We start from the raw sequence: 18615 nt of genomic DNA, 5'->3' as shown, positions 1-18615 counted from the left end.
CTGGCATTAGAGCAGCTTTGTTGTGAACCGACAAAGTGTGTAAGCCCCTTAAGCAGCCACACCACTTCCAAAGCACAAGAGCAGCATTTCAACCCACAGCTGACCATGACAAGTAGTTAATATCCAGACAATTCAAATGACATACCAGCATCTGTATTTGGAAGACTAGGGCTCATTTCGATTTTTATTTCTTTCTGTTGCAGGTAGTTGAGTAAAAGTCAAATGAGGTATCTCACAGGACAGAGCATTTATGCTATAGTTCATTACAGGCTCTTTTACCAAAACTGCAACACCACAACTTAAAAAGAAAACAAATCCACAAAACCAACCACAAATCCCAAACCAAACCCCTACTGTTCACTTCATCTTGCCTTTATTTTAACCTCAACTGACAAAATGATGTCTAGAATCAATAACATCAAGCTCAACAGTATAAAATAGTTGATCAAGATATTCTTACTATGGTTTAGAAGGACACTGCTGCAACTCAGTGGCTGTATTTTCCGCAAGAACTTAATCTTAAGTAAATTTCTCCGTAGAATAGCAATATAAAATCATCTTTCTCCTCTAGTTTTTAGTTATGGGTTGCGGACTAATAATGTAATCAAGGTCTTAAAGGTCTTGAAATTCTTGGCAATACAATATTTGAAACATCTGCGTGCAACAGAGGTTAGTTTTAAGTTAGCACCTGTGTAATGAAAAAAGGGGGCATCAAGAGTACAACCTACAGTTGACCACTCAGGATGGATTGGCAGCAGTTAAAAAGCCAACAGTACGCCCAGCAGTGGCTATGTCAGTAGAAGATATAATGAGAAGTTCATGTAAAAACTAAAATTGAATGGTTGTGTTTTCTTGTGTGCACATTTAATTTATAAAAGCTTTCTTTTTTTTTTGATTTCTAAAGCAACTAATTTAAAGTAAAACGGGTTTATGATTTAGGTCAACGCTCTGTAGCCCTCAAGTACAAAAATATAAATACAAACTGTTTAAACAGTATCTTTAATGAGATTCTGGCAGTAGTTTGTTTTATCTAACAAGACACATCACGCAACAGGTCTGCCACTGAACTTGCTTAGAGTAAAATCAGCTTCAATATGAAGCTGTTTAGGTATCAAAACCCTGCTTTTTACATGCTAAATATCTTCAGCAAGTGTGCACTTAAACACAGCAATGAACTTAACTATAACAATAACTAAATACATACATGAAACTCTGTATGTGGAACGTAATTCATAGAACTGGTTATAACAAACGACTACCGGCATTTCATTAATTTAAAAATGGTACAAATCATGCAAAACAATTCTAAAGGTAATGCAAAGAAAGCTACCAGTGCTTGCCAGATGTGTTCAACTAAACCAAAATGACACTAAATGAAATATGCATATTTACTAGCAAAGATATATCGCTATTTCAAAGGAGCAGAGGTAAAATCTTCAGGTTTTGAATGTCAGTTAAACTGCAAAATGCCACTGCTCTTGCTTAATGCAGAAGCACATGCTTAGAAGCCCAGAATTACTTATTCATAGGAAGTCTGCCAACAACAGTTCTGGCTTCCCTAGAATCAGAGATGCAGCATGGATTAAAAATAGCAGAGATTTGCAAGGATCAAAGGCACCCTAATCAGTTAGCCAAAATGGTAGCATTCCCTTTTTTGTAAGCATGAAGACAGTAATGGGGCAGATAAACATTTCTACAAAGGTAGCATTTTAAATATTATAATTAATTTCCCATTTTGTAAATGCCATTAGCAGACACCAGCTTCTAACAGTTTATGTATGATATCAACCTGCAAGATGAACTTGGGATTTTATTTGTCCTGATTTACAAATAAAGACTATTAATAATGCATTGAAAGACTAGTTTTACTATCTAAAAAGTTTAACTCTTCTTTTTCAATATTTTACACCTCAGCTGGACTACCATCTCACATTGTTTCAAACATCTAACACTGCTTACTGGAATTTTATAAAAGTTGTACCTCATGTATTAAGCAGCAGGCAATAACAATGGTCTTTCCCAGCACAGCTGCACCTGGCTGGCTACTGAAAGATTGAGAGTATTTCAGAAACACAGGAAAACTCATGCAGTTTGGTAAAGTTTGCTGTCATTTCACAGTTTAAGTTTCCTTTCGTCATTGCACTTCTGTCGATAGTCTTGGTTTTTTTAAATATTATTCTGAAGCTGAATTTGAACCAGCAATCTTCTTTTTCTTCTTCTTACCATGTTTCTTGTGCTTCTTTCTCTTTCTTGTTTTATCCTAAAAAAAATAAAATTAAATGGAAGCTACTATATAATAATATTGCCATCTATTAATAGTTAATGCAAAATGAGAACACAGAATATCTTCACAAAGACATTTTGAAAGATATTTCTATAAAAGCCTACTGAGAAATCACAGAAAGAAAATTCATTTTTTACCCAATAATCATCACTAATATGAACAGTCTTCAGTTTACCTCTGTCATGGTCTGACTGTTTCACATCTTTCATCACTGTCACCATTACATTTCTTTATCTTTAAAATGTTTTACAGTGCTTTATAGATTTCTGACAAAGTAATAAGGAAGTGCTTTGACAAGCAGTTAAACGTTATTTATGTGGGAATAACTACAATGTTTACAGAATTTAAAGTAAGTGCTTATATTTACTGTGCAAAATTAAACAGTTCAACTGCACTTGACTAGAATCTCCAGAGCTTGCACCTTGTTTAAAATAAAATTGCATTGGAACAGGTTGCCCAAGGATGTTGCAAATGCTTCATCCCTGGAAGTGTTAAAGGTCAGGCTGGATGGAGTCTTGGGTGACATGGTTTAGTATGAGGTGTCCCTGCCCATGGCAAGGGGGTTGGAACTAGATGATCTTAAGGTCTTTTCCAATCCTAACTATTCTATAATTCTACAACAATTATGATCTCAATTATGAATATGAATACACTCAATTAACCCTACTGGATTCAGTACTGAGGTTATTATCCTGATCAGTGTAGTACAGACACTGAGAGACACAATCTTGTCTTTTTGCAAGCAGAATTTCAACTGGAATTGTTGAGTAGGTGTGATATTACAAAACAATCCTCATACAAAAGCTTTGTTTTATACCTGTTACTTACACACACAATTCTATGCAAAATACCAAAATCAATCTCTAAAAATTTTATGGCAAACAGCTTACAGGATTCTGAAAAATCAAACAAGTTCCATGGAAAATGTGTATTATTGCTCTTAACTCCTATGCATATTTTTCAGATGACTACTGTAAACCTTCTCTTCGCCCAATTCACCTAGACAGCTGAGATGTCTAATTAGAAACATTGCTGCTGACAGGGGAGAGAGAGAGACATAGAGACTTCTTGAGTGGGCATTTAGGATCTCAAAATCACTATACTCCTAATTGAGGAGCCTCAGGTATATGTGATGAATCTGGGTTCTATATAAATCACCACTGAACCTTCCTCTCACTTTCACCAAATCAACAAAATTGAGAAAAGTAACAGGTTGCCGACAGCTTTTTATTTGGCAGAAGAACTATACTAATGTAGATGTTGCAACAATTATGTCCTAAAGCCCTTTTCATGGTCTGGTACAGGGGCTTACCAAGGAAGAATTATACCCAACACCAACAGAGGAACAGCACTGATGTGCTACCTTTAGTTTTGCTACCTTCTACCTTTAATTCTACGATTGAAAAAGTGACTTCAGCAGGTCAATAGAGAAATTGTTAATTTAGATTCATGTGACAGTAGACTTTTGCTATAAAATATCTGTATTATTGAAAAATGTGAAATGGAAATTAACCAGGTACAGAGTATATATATCCTAAAACTAGAGTAAGAAGGATACTTGCTGTTTTATCTTTATCCTCATTGTTTTTCTTTTTTTTCACTTGCACCTAGAAAAAAAAAAATCCAATATAATGGGAGAACAGCTTTGGCAATGCTACTTTACATAGAGCTTTTGTTGCATATAAATGAATGATGATACAACAGTGGTAGAACAGACTGAACAATAATCCATGAAGAAACACTGGTTATCTGTATTATATTCTAGAATATGCATTATCCTATAAACACCCAATTTGGAAATACACTCTGCTTTTTATACATAGAATAAGAAAAAACAGATACAAAGGTAGAATTTTAGCCATCTTGAAATCTGCCAACCTATTCACTAACATCAGGCAGCAATCTTGCGAAGGACACTACACCAACCACTTAGCCTCATTTCATTGAGTCCTTACAACTTTGAATATACTGCACTCTTACATCCCTATGTACAGAGCAGAACAATTTCGACAATATATTAAACCTAAGCTAAATCATTCATTCACTCATGCAATTCAGTAAGCTAAAAGCATTATAACATCTGAAATTGAGGTTTCATACTTACCTCCTCTGTCTGATCTGATTCTGATAAAGATTCTGATGATATGGGTCCATCACCACGATCAGCTTTCTTCCTTTTCCTGCGGTGAGTTTTGCCTTCCTACACAAAGTAATAGCACTTGTGAGTAAAGCCAGGCCTTTCAAAGTTGCATGAGATTGCTCTGGTGAGCTACTTTTCAACCCCCATCCTTCTCCTTGCTCTGGACCAGGCAAACTTTTCCTAAGACTGAAGCTGTTTTCTTCCAATTTCTAAAGCCAGAAACTGAAATAAATTCTTGCTAATCATCTTTCTGCAAGGTGGAATCACACATCTCAGCTGTGCTATTTAGTCCATTATTGGTACCTCAATCCTTTCCCAAAAGTACTCATGAAAAGTACATTATAGCCCATTTGACAAATGGGGGATCTTCAGGTAGGGGAAGACCTCTAGTCCCCAGAAGCTCTTTGCTTTCAGAACATGTGTGAAAGTAGCAGTACATTAAGCAGATATCTTAGACACTTAGTCTTCAAGAGAAGCTACTCAAAAGTTAAAACACATGGCTGGGAAATTGAAATCCTGTGAAAAACAGGATCTAAACTTAAACAGGGGAAGTTCAGGTTAGATATAAGGAAGAAGTTCTTTACTGTGAGGGTGGTGAGGCACTAGAACAGGTTGCCCAAAGAAGTGGTAAATGCTCCATCCCTGACAGTGTTCAAGGCAGGGATGGACAGGACCTTGGGCAACATGGTCTATGAGAGGCATCCCTGCCTGTGGCAGGGGGGTTGGAACTAGATGATCTTAAGGGCCTTTCCAGCCCAAACTATTCTATGATTCTACAACATGTAAGCTAGAGCAAAGAAAATAATAAAAAAGAAAAAAAAATCAACATATTTTTCCTATACAATGTTGACTGGAGTGATAGAGGACAATGAGTTGAGAAGGGTAACTAGAGAGAAAGATGAGGGTGGACTCTGAAAGCACGGTTAATTTACACATGAGGTAGAAATAACTAAAATTTAGGTCAACAAGATTGTCTGCATTAAACATAATGGAAGGAAGAAAGTCCTCTGATGTGTGTATGAAATGGTGAGGTGGTGGGAAGGAGACTGTTTTCATGTTCTGAGAAAAGACAGAAAAAAGCAATTTCTCCTTAAGCCAATACACTTTTCTCTGCAATTTTTCAAAGCTGCCATAAGTACAGTATCTATAATTATGTCTACATTTTGATAAATATATCCTCTGCTTGATGTTCCTTAAGTTACAGATAAGCCAGTATCCTACCAGGCATGCCACTGAAATATCATCACACATATTTTTAGTTCAATGTGACTGCTCAAGATAAAACCAAAAATACTAGAATGCAACTGACCTACTACAGCAGAATAGATACTTTTTTCCATTTACCTTCATAATAAGAACAGACCCAGCCATTTTCACTAACAGCAATTACTAAAACAGGAGCTGAATCAACTAAAAGTCTGCCTCAGATTAGGGGTATTGAATACCTTCTGACTGTGTAGTTTTGGACAGAAAATTTCCATAGGTGTTATTTGAGGCACTCAATGTTAGAGAGAGCATGCTCCATTACATATGTAAAATGCAGTTCTGATACAAGTATTTCAAGAATAAAAATACCTTCTCTTTTTCATAATCTTCCTTTGACTTTTTCTTTTTTGTGCTGTCCTAAATAGAAAGGAAAATAGAAACCATGAGAAAATTATTTTAGGTAAAAGGTAGAAATCCCAGAAGTAGTCTGACCCATTGTCTTTTCCTGCCTATTGAAAGTCATTCTTCAAAATTGTTCTTCCTACCTTGTAGTTAACAGGAAAAATATGAAAAAGCTGCAATTTTGGTGCAGCTGCTGATTTCCTGAACCAGCAGTGTGAAAAGGTCTGTATAGAATCAGGTAACAGAATACTCGTAAGTACATGCAGACAGATTCTAGAAAGGATACCAGCTATCACTACTATAACCACATATAACATGTCTAACACATAGTAGTCCCAAGTCTTAATTCTCGATCCATGCCCATCTGTGCTGATTAGGCAGGGGTTAAACAGATATTTCCATGGAGTTTTCAGCCTTTCAGTAATAGCAGTAAGGGTCCTTCTGCGTCCCTTTACATAGCAAAAGTTTTCCAATTCCCATTAGCAGGAATTCATAGGTATATGCAAAGAGTGATTCATCACAATTTATACCACACTGAATTAGGTATACACAGAATAAAAGTCTACACACAGAATTTTAACAACTTGCTGTATTACTAATACTTAGTCAAGAAGTGCCATTACTATCCACTGCCTCGTGTATCTTCTCCACTGTTTTGTTCATTCACTATGTCTGTGTATCTACATTGCTCTACTTTCAGAAAAGGAGAAAGACACCCTCAATTTAATATGCATTTGGGAAAGACTTAGTTCTCTGACAGTAAACTACTTAGTCCACAGGTATTTAGAAAGACAATATTCTGGCCACTGATATTCTGCAATACCTGTATGTTTTCACAGACAGTGTTCAATTAAACAGTATATTCACCAGAATTTCACAGAACACTTGATTTTTCTTTTTTTAAGTGTTAATGTAGTATTAAATGTAGTATTAAAACTAAATATTAGAGTAGCACACAAGCTGCATGTCTGAATTTAGAAAAACAGCTAAAATTGCTGGAATAAACATGTTCATTTTCTAAAGATCACATTCTTTCTGGCAGGCATTTAAGGCAGTGGAGTTAGATTCCTCACTGCATCTGGACGATACAAGTGCAGCCCAGGTATGATAATGCATGGCTTTAAATTTTGAAGGTTAAAAAAAATATTGATATGCAAAAGTCAGAAATGTTTATGTCTTTGTAACACAGCTCAGGAAGACTTGCCAAGGGTAACACATCTGCATAAGTACCTTGCTGTCTGACTCAGATTCAGAAGTTGAGCTTGCTGAAGACTTCCGTGAGGAGCGATACTTCTTTTTCCTTTTCTTCTTCCCTTGTTTTTTATCCTATCCACAAATATTGTAGACAAAAAGGAAAATACAACTCTGAATTTATTCTCACTAAAGACTTACATTAAATGTAAAGAATGAAAATGTTATCATGTTCTCTTGAGGAATAAAGTATACTACAATTGCTTCTTTTAGTGGAGGACCTTCATAACTCTTCTGCATTGAAAAAACCAGAAAATGGTGAAAAATCCAGGTTCTCTCCATTCTGCTGATTATTTCAGTGTGTGCTGTAAAATCTCATTATTTGTAACAAAGATTTTTGCTAAAAAGTAAAAATAGTACATTTGAGTTTTTATTATTAGATGGGGGATTCTATGGAAATGTTAATGGGATTCTATGGAAACTGGAACCAGAAATGAATCCAGTTTACAAGCTAGCCATGCAGAATTTGTTGTGTTCATGAAGAAATTCTTCAACAGGTATATATCTAAAATTCACAACTTTATTATATGTACCAAATGCATTAAAATTAAATAGTTTTATGCAAACCAGGAACTCAAACAATATTCTAAAATATATTACCAAAATCTGTGTTAAATAAGGCTCGCGAACAAAACATGTTAGAATAAGTTAGTTCTTACCTCATCTTCTGAATCAGATGAACTGCTGGAAGAATCAGAGCTTGATGAAGAGGAAGATGAAGACAACTTGACCAAACACAACAAAAAGTGAAGCTTGTGAGATGCAGCATTTTGTCTGGCAAACAGTCAGAAGTCCATCTAAACACTCCCTTTAAAATCTTTTCATTTGCAAAGTGCCATCAATGGAGTTTTACTTCCAAGAAGCTGGTCTTACATATTTTCTTAAATAAAATGGTGAAAAGCAACTTCTAACATTTTTCTTTCAATACAATCTATTTAATGCTCTTTTCTTCTCTCGAAGCAGAAATAAAAATCTCCTTACAAAATGTATGCCACCCCCTCAAATACAAATCAGTTAACAGCTAAATTCAAAATTACATTTCCAAAAGAACTTATATGACAAATAGGAACAACCCCAAAGCTTAGAACACTGAAAATTTTGCTCACCCTATTAGATTTCTTCTTTTCCTTTTTCTTTTTCTTAAAAATAGAATAAAACAAATGTTACTTTGGCATCATATTCTTCTGTTGTGCATTTAGGTTTATCTACTTTGATGCTGGCTTTTAAAATGTATTTATGAAATTCTGTATTGGCAGCATCAATGATAAATCCACTTCCAAGCACTGACTGTATGAAATTGAAAATAACTTACCTCTTTCTTTTTGGACGAACTCTCATTTCCACCCAGCAATTTCTCCCTGTGTTTTTCCAGTTCTTTCCTCCAGTTCTGAAAACAAAACCGAACAGAACAGTGACACGAGTGTCATTTCCAAATAGCTTTCTTTCAGAGACCTTTTTTGAAATCCTGTCCTCTACCTGACATCATAGTTTCTACAAAAGCCACAGAAATTAAATGACATATAATGTTAACCAAGGCTATAATGCATTTGATTTTACATAATATTAATATTCATTGAAACACCATGTCAGTCCACACCTTAATGTTTAAGTTCTTTGGACCCAAGAGATTGTCATTCATCTTGAAAGTCATCAACTGTGATGTATCACAGTGTTCATTATAGAGTACTTTGTGAAGCCAGGGGATACTACCAGAAAAATTGCTATTTTGTCTTAGATTTAAAATCACCTGCAACAAAATTAAAGTCAAATTCTTCTGGCCATTCTTCAATGTATGGGTATCTCTAGTGTCTGTTCTAGGCCCTCTCAGTGTCAACAACGATACACACATCTTCATAAAAGTCTCTTATTTTTGTTAGGCCAAGCACACGCTGCATGGATAAAAGTCTCCTCTCATTCCTCCTTTTCAATCCCTCACAAGATCTCTGGGTCTATCTAAAATCCCCTCTTCATGAGCTCTGAAACATCCAACCCACACCCACTAGACTGAAAAGCTGCTGGCTTCAATCTGCACTGTTCCTGCTTCCTGTGTCAGACCCACCACATGCTACCTCCTTTTTTACTCTTATTCTGATCCTCCCCTTTTGTCACAATGAAGCTGTATTGGTATTGTATTGGCAAAGCAACAATAATCCACATATTGTGCTGAAGAGACAGAAATAGCAGGACTTAAGTAAGATTATACCTGTGCAATACAGTATGATACACAGATCCCTAAGTCAGCATCCTGTGAATTTGCTGAACAGTGCTGCTGAGGCACGGCAGATGTGCCCAGACACAGTGCTACGTGTTATGCTTTTCTACAGCTCAAGGTAACATCTGTGCAATATTGCATACTTTGATACACCAGCTATCCAGAGCTACCCCACGGGTCTCTAACAACAGCTTCTACTTTATCAGGCAGGTGTTCTCTTCAAACTATTTTAACTCTGTGCTAGTGTTACGTTGTAAATAAAAAAGCACAATGTCTGTAAGTAAAATAGGAGACAGCACCTCATTCAGAGACTTGTAATCTTTTCAACCATTCACAGATTTGTTCTTAGGAGCTTTATGGTGATTTCACAACTCCCTGAATCCCTTCGTACCCTTCTGCCATACTGAAAGGCTGTTATCTTCTATTCATGCCAGTTCCCATTACTTCACATTAAAACAAAGATAAAACAGGAATGGAATACAATAGAATACTAAACTGAACTCACCAAGCTAAAACTCAGAGTGCTGAGCAACCAATCCTCTCAGAATAGCACCCCATGACCCTCCAAATACTGGTATATCTTCTTGGGCAAAAAGGTGTAGCAAGAGTACTATGGGACTACACCAAGAGGAGGAGCACCATCTACTTCAACAAGAAACTCACAAGGATGAGAAGTACTGCTTGAATCCTATCTCAAGATACCAGGACCCAAGAAGGAACAGGAACTGTTGAATTCATTGTATACTAATTTCTTCCTATGTTTACAACAGGAGTTACATGTGAAACTTTCTTATACCATGCTGCTCTCCAGCAGGTACTGAACACAAGCATGAGAACAGCTGCGTTTATAGCAGGGAACTAGTATGGGATGTAATCAGTTTAGGATAAGTGCAAAAGAAGTACTTTATAGACCTATCTGTACCTTGAAGGCCATTCTTTGTGCCTTCTCTCACATTAATGTTATGTGTACATTCCTTGCCAAAGATGTCTGTTCCCAGTAACAAATTCCCTCTTTTCAATATATTTGGATTGCGTGACCTTAAACAAGTGAAGATTAGCACAACAGACTTTGGTTTATCATACCTGAAAACACAGGAGTTTCATTTATTAATATAAACACATGCATTTGTGTAACTATATTTACATTTATGAAAAGTCTAAGCTTTATTCAGCAGCAATTTTCAAAACTTTTAAGATAAAGTTTCTCTGAATTGAGACTTAGCTCTTACTGGTTAAGTGGTAACCTTAACTTCTGATACGAATAAACCAAAACATTTACTCATTAAAAGCTTCAGTGAAGTGAAATATTATGGATAAAAAGTAGCATATAAGAAGAATCTAATAGTAACATTACCAACCTCGTTCATCTTTTCTTCAAACTCAGCCAAAGCCCTGGATCCTTTCTTTTTCTTTTCTAGTTGCTCTTTCACTTCTTCCCTACGTAAAAGAAAACGACAGACCATGATTTTCACAATTAAAAATACCTTCTTCAGTGTCTAACTTTTCATAGTTTTTTTTGAAGTTTAGCTTTGGCTGAACTTCCAACAGAAAGAAGAAAGAAAGCATCTTTGATGTTATGCATATGGTAACTTAAACCTAATAACTTAAGTACTGTAGCTAAATCCTTCTGAAAGATCTAAAGCTAACTTTGCAATTAGATAAATTGTTCTCTAAGTCTTAGGAGAGGAGGCAAAATGGACAGAAAGTAAAGTAAGTTGTTGATAACATCTCAAAGTGATGATTTCCTTCTCTCTAAATTGGAGATATCAATTTGATGGACGGACCACTCGGTCGATAAAGAACTGGCTGGATGGCTGCATGCAAAGAGTTGTGGTCAATGGCTCGATGTCTGGCTGGAGACCAGTAATGAGTGGTGTCCCTCAGGGATCGGTGTTGGGACCAGTCTTGTTTAACATCTTTATCGCTGACATGGAGAGTGGGATTGAGTGCGCCCTCAGCAAGTTTGCTGATGACACCAAGCTGTGTGGTTCGCCTGATACACTGGAGGGAAGGGATGCCATCCAGAGGGACCTCAACATGCTTGTGAGGTGGGCTGATGTCAACCTTATGAAGTTCACCCACGACAACTGCAAGGTCCTACACCTGGGTCGGAGCAATCCCAGGCACAGCTACAGACTGGGCAAAGAAGAGATTCAGAGCAGCCCTGCAGAGAAGGACTTGGGGGTGCTGGTCGATGAGAAAATGAACACGGGCCGGCAGTGTGCGCTCGCAGCCCAGAAAGCCAACCGTATCCTGGGCTGCATCAAAAGGAGTGTGACCAGCAGGTCGAAGGAGGTGATCCTGCCCCTCTGCTCTGCTCTTGTGAGACCTCACCTGGAGTATTGTGTGCAGTGCTGGTGTCCTCAACATAAAAAGGACATGGAACTGCTGGAACAAGTCCAGAGGAGGGCCACGAGGATGATCAGGGGACTGGAGCACCTCCCATATGAAGACAGGCTGAGGAAGTTGGGTCTGTTCAGCCTGGAGAAGAGAAGGCTGCATGGGGACCTCATAGCAGCCTTCCAGTATCTGAAGGGGGCCTATAGGGATGCTGGGGAGGGACTCATCATCAGGGACTGTAGTGACAGGACAAGGGGTAACGGGTTAAAACTTAAACAGGGGAAGTTTAGATTGGATATAAGAAGGATATTCTTTCCTGTTGGGGTGGTGAGGCACTGGAATCGGTTGCCCAGGGTGGTTGTGAGTGCTCCATCCCTGGCAGTGTTCAAGGCCAGGTTGAATGAAGCCTTGGGTGGGATGGTTTAGTGTGAGGTGTCGCTGTCCATGGCATGGGGGTTGGAAATAGATATCTTGAGGTCCTTTCCAACCCTAACTATTCTATGATTCTATTTTGCTGGGTATGATAAACTGTGTTCTAAGAATAGACCAGCAAAATGGTGTGTTTGTTTTTGGTGGTTTTTTTTTTTTTTTTTTTTTTGGGATTACTTTGTTTAAGAGCTAAATATATCTGCATGCAGGCTGTAGGTACTGGGATTTGTGACAGAGGTAAAGTGACCAAAGTTTTCCTCTTCTGAGAAACTGTCGCCAAAATATTTAAAGACAAACAAGAAATACACATTTTGAAATGAAATACTGTTTTTAAGAGAGGGGATTGAATACATTTTTTAGAAAAGAACACTTTCACCAGACAAGGAATCTTTCAAAATCTATTTCTGAGTATTCAGAGAGGAACTGGGTACAGTATCATCTCAGTCAGAGGGAACAAATCTTTTACTCCAAGGGTCAGAAGGGCAGACAAGTATTGCTACTTACCATGTTGGTCTTGGCCTGTTCAAATAGTCTTGTATTGTTGGTCCTGAATTTGGGGCAGGACCTCGTGCTCTGGCCATAGCTATGGGATTCATATAAGCCTTTAATATTAAACAACAAAAAGAAATATAAAACTTATCAGCTATGCTGCGATACCAAAATCTGTCCTTTTTGTTCTTCGCAGACATTTTTCCCCACTCCCTGACAAACAATTCTGGCTTGTTTCTACAAATGTAAACCAAGTTGATTTGGTCTGGCAGAAAGGCTCAGGAGCTTTCAGTGCAAGTTATATTGTAGCAGAAAGAACTCACTCACAAAGAGATCATGTTCCTTTCAGTAATTCCCCTCCCTGAGCAATGCTTTTGCAAACTGAGGACAGTATCCTGATTGCTGAAATACTCTTCCTTGGGAAAACATACTTAAATTTCAGCTCTCATTCTCTGGGACAACTGATCCTATGTCTTTAAAGTTCTACTGAAAATTGACGACAGTAGATTCCACAAATTCTGCATAATGTTTCTTGCTGTAACACCAAAGCAAGCAAGTGGTGGTGCTTCGCTCCAATTACACATGTATGAAGATTCTGTGATTTAGGGCTATTTTAAGAAGGGAAAAACCCCCACTGTTATGAGGTGTTCCATCTTTCAAATCCATGCATCCTCTTCATAGTCACTCTTAAAATGTAATAGGTTATAAAAAAAACAATTTAAAACTTGGATTCCACAATCCACCTCAGCAGTTTATGGAAAAACTCTAATCTAGCAACCAGTTCATTTTTTTTTTAATGCTAATAATATTTCACTCTTGTAAAAGGGAGGCACATATCTCCCCTTATGTCATGAGGTTTTGTCACTATGCCATCCCAACACTTCACAATTTACTTTTGCAAAGCATAACACATGCTGTTCTTACTGTCTGTAGTTTGGAGATGAGAAAATAAAAGTAAAATCAGATAGTAAAACCTATTACTAACTTTGGTTGCCCAATCTGGAGTACAGCATTCTGCAGATTGAAGGTAATGCTTCGACCACATCTGCAGCTCTTACATGTCTGACACTGCCTTTTATCAGTCCATAAATTAAGCTTTCAGAAGCCACCATGCACAGTAAATGACCATTTGTGACAGCTGCCAAAAGCAGCAGCTGCTGCCTCCCTCCCCTCCTGCTCCCTCAACTGGAGCAGCAGCGGCCACAGCCACTCTAAGTTTCTGGACTGCAAGCAGGCTGGTGACATCAGCTCTTCTGGCTACATTTAGCCTTGGAAGAGGGTCTCCGGGCTGTGCCTGAGATGAGCCAGAGGGCAGCACTCCCCACATGGAGGTTGGAGCAGCTGCACCACACTGAGCAACCCAACGACTCTTTCAAATGGACCATTTTTTGACTCAAGTTGACTCTGCAACTCTTAAGGGTGACATTTGCTGCCATTTCTTGGGGCTTCGCTTTGTTAAATTCATACAAACAGACTAAATAACATGGTCAGGTAAAGCTGAGGTATTCAAATTTAAACCAGTTAAGTCTCACCACCTAAGCTTGGAGCCTTCTCTTGTAGCCAGCTGGATATATACACTCAAGTAGTTACAGGACTTAAAGATACATATTCACATTATTAACCCTAACATTTTATTATACTACAAATCCACAAGTGAGCCAATATTCATTTGAATTTAGCTTCAAGTAGAAAAAGTATTACTCTAGCAGTGCAGGAAAACAGTATCTGAACACTGTTTTCATTAAACAAATGCAATTTCAATGTACTAGATTGACCAGACAACAAAAATGTAATTTAAGAATTGGCTTACTCTAGAGAGTAAAGTGCATCAACTCTTTTTGGATACCATTTCAGAACTTAGATGGGAAAGCTCTATCTTCTCATGTAATTATTATTCCTACAAACAAGGTCTCCTGCTGCTCTTAAATAAAAATTAGCTACTTTTTCACCTGAGCTTACCTGAAATGAACACCCACCTGCCTCCCAGCAAACCTCCTTCTCTACCTGCAGAAGAGGCTATGACTCCCAAATACTGTTTTTCTACTTCCTCAAACTGACCCCAGGTTAACTACCTAGGAAGCCTCCTATTCAGTGGCTTGCTTTAACTTTGCAGCAACAAGCACATGATGACTGTTTCACCGTCAGGAAATTTATGTCTTAAACTACATTCTTATAATTTCAAACAGGTTTATTTATGAATAATTACTTCGCCAATAACCATTTCTTAGAAATATTTACAATACTTTGCCAAACTGCATGTCATGAGCCAGGGAGAGCAGAGAAATGTGCCCTCAGTAAAGAAAGTGCTTGTCTGCACATTCATTTTCTTCTGCTGGCATTTTGCTCAACAGTTATTAAAAGGTACTTTTTATACAGCTTTCATGCTCCTGAAAAGCACAAGGCACCTTCAATCAGCTTGGGTTCTCTGGGCAAGCAATACAAACTACCACCACCATGAGAGCATACTGAGGATGTAAAATCCCCCAGATTAATTTTCCATCTCCAAATAGTTAAAATGATGGTGTATTTTAAGAAGGGACCTGGGAAAAAAGTGACAGGTAGAAAGCTCTATGATCACAGAAGAGAACCAAAGGGCCCTATAAGTTGTCTGAACTGGCAGCCATCATGGCATAATGAACCTTACGTAAGAATGTAAAAAATTTGATGGCATAGCTATATGCATCCCAACTGCCCTACGGAAAAGAAAATTAAGAATAAATAACTGGACACCCAAATCCATTACAAGAGAGGAATACATTTCAAGCATTGGCTGGATCTTGCAATCTAACACTGTCAACTCTTTCTCAAGTAGATTCAATTATTTTGGTGCCTCAATAAAGCAATCATAACTATCCATTTGCATAATATGTATGTCTATCATGTCTATTACATATTATTCCACCAAGGTAAGCAAAGACTTTCCTCTGAATGGATCTGAGTATGAATTCACAGTACATACTAGGAGGAAAGAAACAGGGAAAATAAAAAGTATCATGTTTTTAATCATAAACCTCATTAACTGTAAATTTGTAATGCCTACATAAAACATGAGCATAAGGTGAATGGCTAACTGGTACAAAAAAGTTTAAAGAAAAACACTAGGAGGAATGAATGTGGTGACAGTATAAAATCAGGCTCTGCAATCAGGTGTGTCTAAGTGCATTTCTGGCCTTCTGAATTGCTGTCTCCCGAGGTTAGCAGCGCTCTGCATAAAGCCACATTTCCAGTTGCTCAGGTACGGGTGAACGCTAAGTTTAAGGCAATGCGGCTCAGTAAGGACCAGAGCTACTTCAGCGAAAGCTGCAACTCCCACTGGGAACGTTTTATTTGCGCAAGGACCAGGCCAGCATCTCAACCATCTTCACTAGCAGCTCACAGGGCGGGCACCGGTTACGACCGCAGCCGGATTTAACAAGGCACCCGCAGCAGCCCGCCCCACACGGGACCCCCGGCACCCGAGCCGCCCGTTCCGGCCGGGCGGGGCCGCAGGCACGGCCGCCTTTGTTGTCTGGCGGCACGAAGCCCCAAGGCCGGCCGGGCCTCAGCCCCGACCCTGTGTAACCGGCCTGCCCTCAAGTGCCTTCCGCCCGCCGCCACGGGGCCCCTCTCCCCCCAATCTGCGGCGGCCGAACCCTTCTGCCCTCCCCGCAGCGCCCGGAGCACGGCAGCGGGCCGGACAGGGCCGGCTCGGCCGCCGCCGGGGTGCGGCTGCCAGGGCTGAGGCAGCGCCCAGCTCCCCACAGCCTCCCCTCCCGCGCTGCCCGCGTCCGTCGCGGATCCCAGCAGCGGCCGCCCTGCCTCCCGCTGGTGCCTCCCCGCCGGGCTGCCCGTGTTACTCACCACCCGGTTGTCCCGCTTCCCCATGGCGCCGCCAGGACCCCTCGCCCACGCCCGCCGTCGTCGTCTGGGCCCGGCTCAGGGCCCCTTCCCCGCGCTCGGGAACCCCTCACCGCAAGCGCTTCGGCCCAGCCCGGCTCCGAGCAGCTGCCGAGCTGCGGAGAGCGCCGATAGCCGCGGCCACACAGCGCCGCCTGCCGGAGCCGCGGCGCCACCGCGGCCGTAGCGTCCCCTCTCTGCCGCAGCCGCCAGCGCCCCGCCTCTGCCCTGCTGGTTCCGCTGGCCCCTCGGCGGCGAGGCAGGGCTGGGGAGCGCCGGGACGGAGCGGGCGGAAGAGGAAGGGCGGGAGGGGGTGATGTGGGAGGGGAAGCTGTAACGCGGGGCGCTGCCATAATGGGGTGGCGGCCCGGGCTCTGGCGGGGTGAGTGCTGTCGTGAGGGGTCAGCACCCGGCCTGCCTGGGGGAAGATAGCGCTGGGCCGGCCGACGGGAGGGGAAAGGCTCTGAGAAAGAAATGGAATGTCAGCGTGAAGTTGTGTCCCGGGCGCAGCACCCGTCTGGAATAAACACCCCGAGAGGGGATGAATTCTGTTGTGAGAGGTTCCTCCCCCCTGTTGATGCACCTAGTCACAGGTGGAACAGCAGTGTTTCCTTTTTCCTTCAGTAGGTGCATAGACTAAGGTATTGTGAGCTAGCAGCCTGTCCATTCTGTGAAATGGGGCTCTGTTTGAAAAGAAAAAAAAAAGAAAGGAAAAAAGTGCATATTAATCACTTACCAGCAGTCTGCACTTCAAAATAAAGAACACGGTAATATCGACAGGGCTATTACTGTTTTAGGTTAATGGAAATGAGGAGAGGAGCCTGGGAGTTACCAATATGTACCAACTCAGAATTTCAAGTGTCTGTTTCTTAAAGAGTTACCATTACAAATCACGTTAGTTATAGCTTTATAAAAGCGAAGAAAGGTAAGTGCATGTTCCTACATTATTCCTACAAAGCAGAAATGAGCTTTGCTTCTGCAATAGCATTGCTGTGTTCATCCTATTTGAGAAGAGCTGGAAAAATCGGTGAGCCCACGGGGGTTTGTGGTACCACATTCCTTAGTAATATCCAAGAGCAGGCTACCAGGAACTAGATGCAAACCAAGAAGGTGACGGCAGCAGAACTGCAGCTATTGACTGCTGAAGATTGCAACGTGGTGTGTCAGGGAAGGGGTAACTTCAAATCCTCAGAAAACAGTTGGTTATGTCCTGAAACAAGGATGGCCACTGTGGAAATGTGTCAGGCCCAAGTTCTCACTGAGCTGCCTGTGGTGCTGCAGGAGTACACTCACGACAGAAGAAACAAACTGCATTGAAATACATAGAAAATAAGATGAGGATTATTACTAAATGTATCATGATAATGTTTGTGAAGCATGGGGTTGTCCTCACCCTGGGCACACTATCAGGTGTGGGCCATTTTAGAGCACCCCATTGCAATCCAGTTCTAGGTGATTTACACCACTGCCAGGCACCCACCCGTGCAGGCTGTCCCCAGCACTGCTGCAGCCCTTGGTGGCACAAGGGTGGCCCTGGCTGTGGAGGGTGCATGGTTCTGTCTGTTCCTGCCTGTCACTGCAGTGACATGGTGGCAGGACTGCAGGTCCCTGTGTACTTCAGCTCTGCTGCAGCAGAGGAGGCGATAGCTGAGCCGTGTTAGGTCTGCCAGAACAGAATTGCCTTCAGAAATGGGAATTGTGAGAGTTTATTCATTCAGTGCTTTGCACCGTGAGGCTGCAAATAGGAAGATGTGCCACTGCGGGAAGGCAGGGGTGCGGGTCCCTCTGCCTGTGGAGGCAGTGGGGAGGAGGGAGTCCTCCCCTGCACACTCTGGGGTATTTTAATTAGACTCTCATTAGCTTTTCTTCCCTGGCTGTGAAGGAAGCTCGGGAGTCCAGCCAGAAATCCAACCAGCTAAGTCAGATGGCTAAAAATGGATGAAAATACTTAGGGAAAGTCTTCTGAGTGACAGGAGGCTGGAAGAT

At 40.5% G+C, this 18615-nt stretch overlaps 1 protein-coding gene across 1 annotated transcript; it reads right to left on the bottom strand.

Moving 5' to 3' along the window:
* Positions 1 to 152: 152 nt before the first annotated feature.
* Positions 153 to 16900, bottom strand: FAM133B (family with sequence similarity 133 member B). Its single transcript, XM_065666377.1, has 11 exons — positions 16594 to 16900; positions 12769 to 12866; positions 10854 to 10932; positions 8596 to 8670; positions 8390 to 8422; positions 7943 to 8008; positions 7263 to 7358; positions 6000 to 6047; positions 4389 to 4484; positions 3847 to 3891; positions 153 to 2260 (listed from the first exon to the last, which is right to left on the bottom strand). The coding sequence occupies exons 1-11, from the start codon at positions 16615 to 16617 to the stop codon at positions 2174 to 2176; spliced, it is 747 nt and encodes a 248-aa protein (XP_065522449.1). The 5' UTR covers positions 16618 to 16900; the 3' UTR covers positions 153 to 2173.
* Between the last annotated feature and the right edge of the window lie 1715 nt (positions 16901 to 18615).

Source organism: Lathamus discolor, chromosome 2 (genome assembly GCF_037157495.1).
Source record: "Lathamus discolor isolate bLatDis1 chromosome 2, bLatDis1.hap1, whole genome shotgun sequence".
In the NCBI taxonomy this organism is placed as follows: Eukaryota; Metazoa; Chordata; class Aves; order Psittaciformes; family Psittacidae; genus Lathamus; species Lathamus discolor.
The sequence above is the reverse complement of the archived record's forward strand: the minus strand, read 5'-3'. Positions and strand labels throughout refer to the sequence as shown.

Coding starts and splice junctions, on each gene's coding strand:
- FAM133B (XM_065666377.1), bottom strand. CDS start 16,617: ATGGGGAAGCGGGACAACCGGGTG. Junction 10,933..12,768: donor AACAGGCCAAGACCAACATG/GTAAGTAGCAAT, acceptor TCTTTTACGTAG/GGAAGAAGTGAAAGAGCAAC. Junction 4,485..5,999: donor AAGATTATGAAAAAGAGAAG/GTATTTTTATTC, acceptor TACTTTGTGTAG/GAAGGCAAAACTCACCGCAG.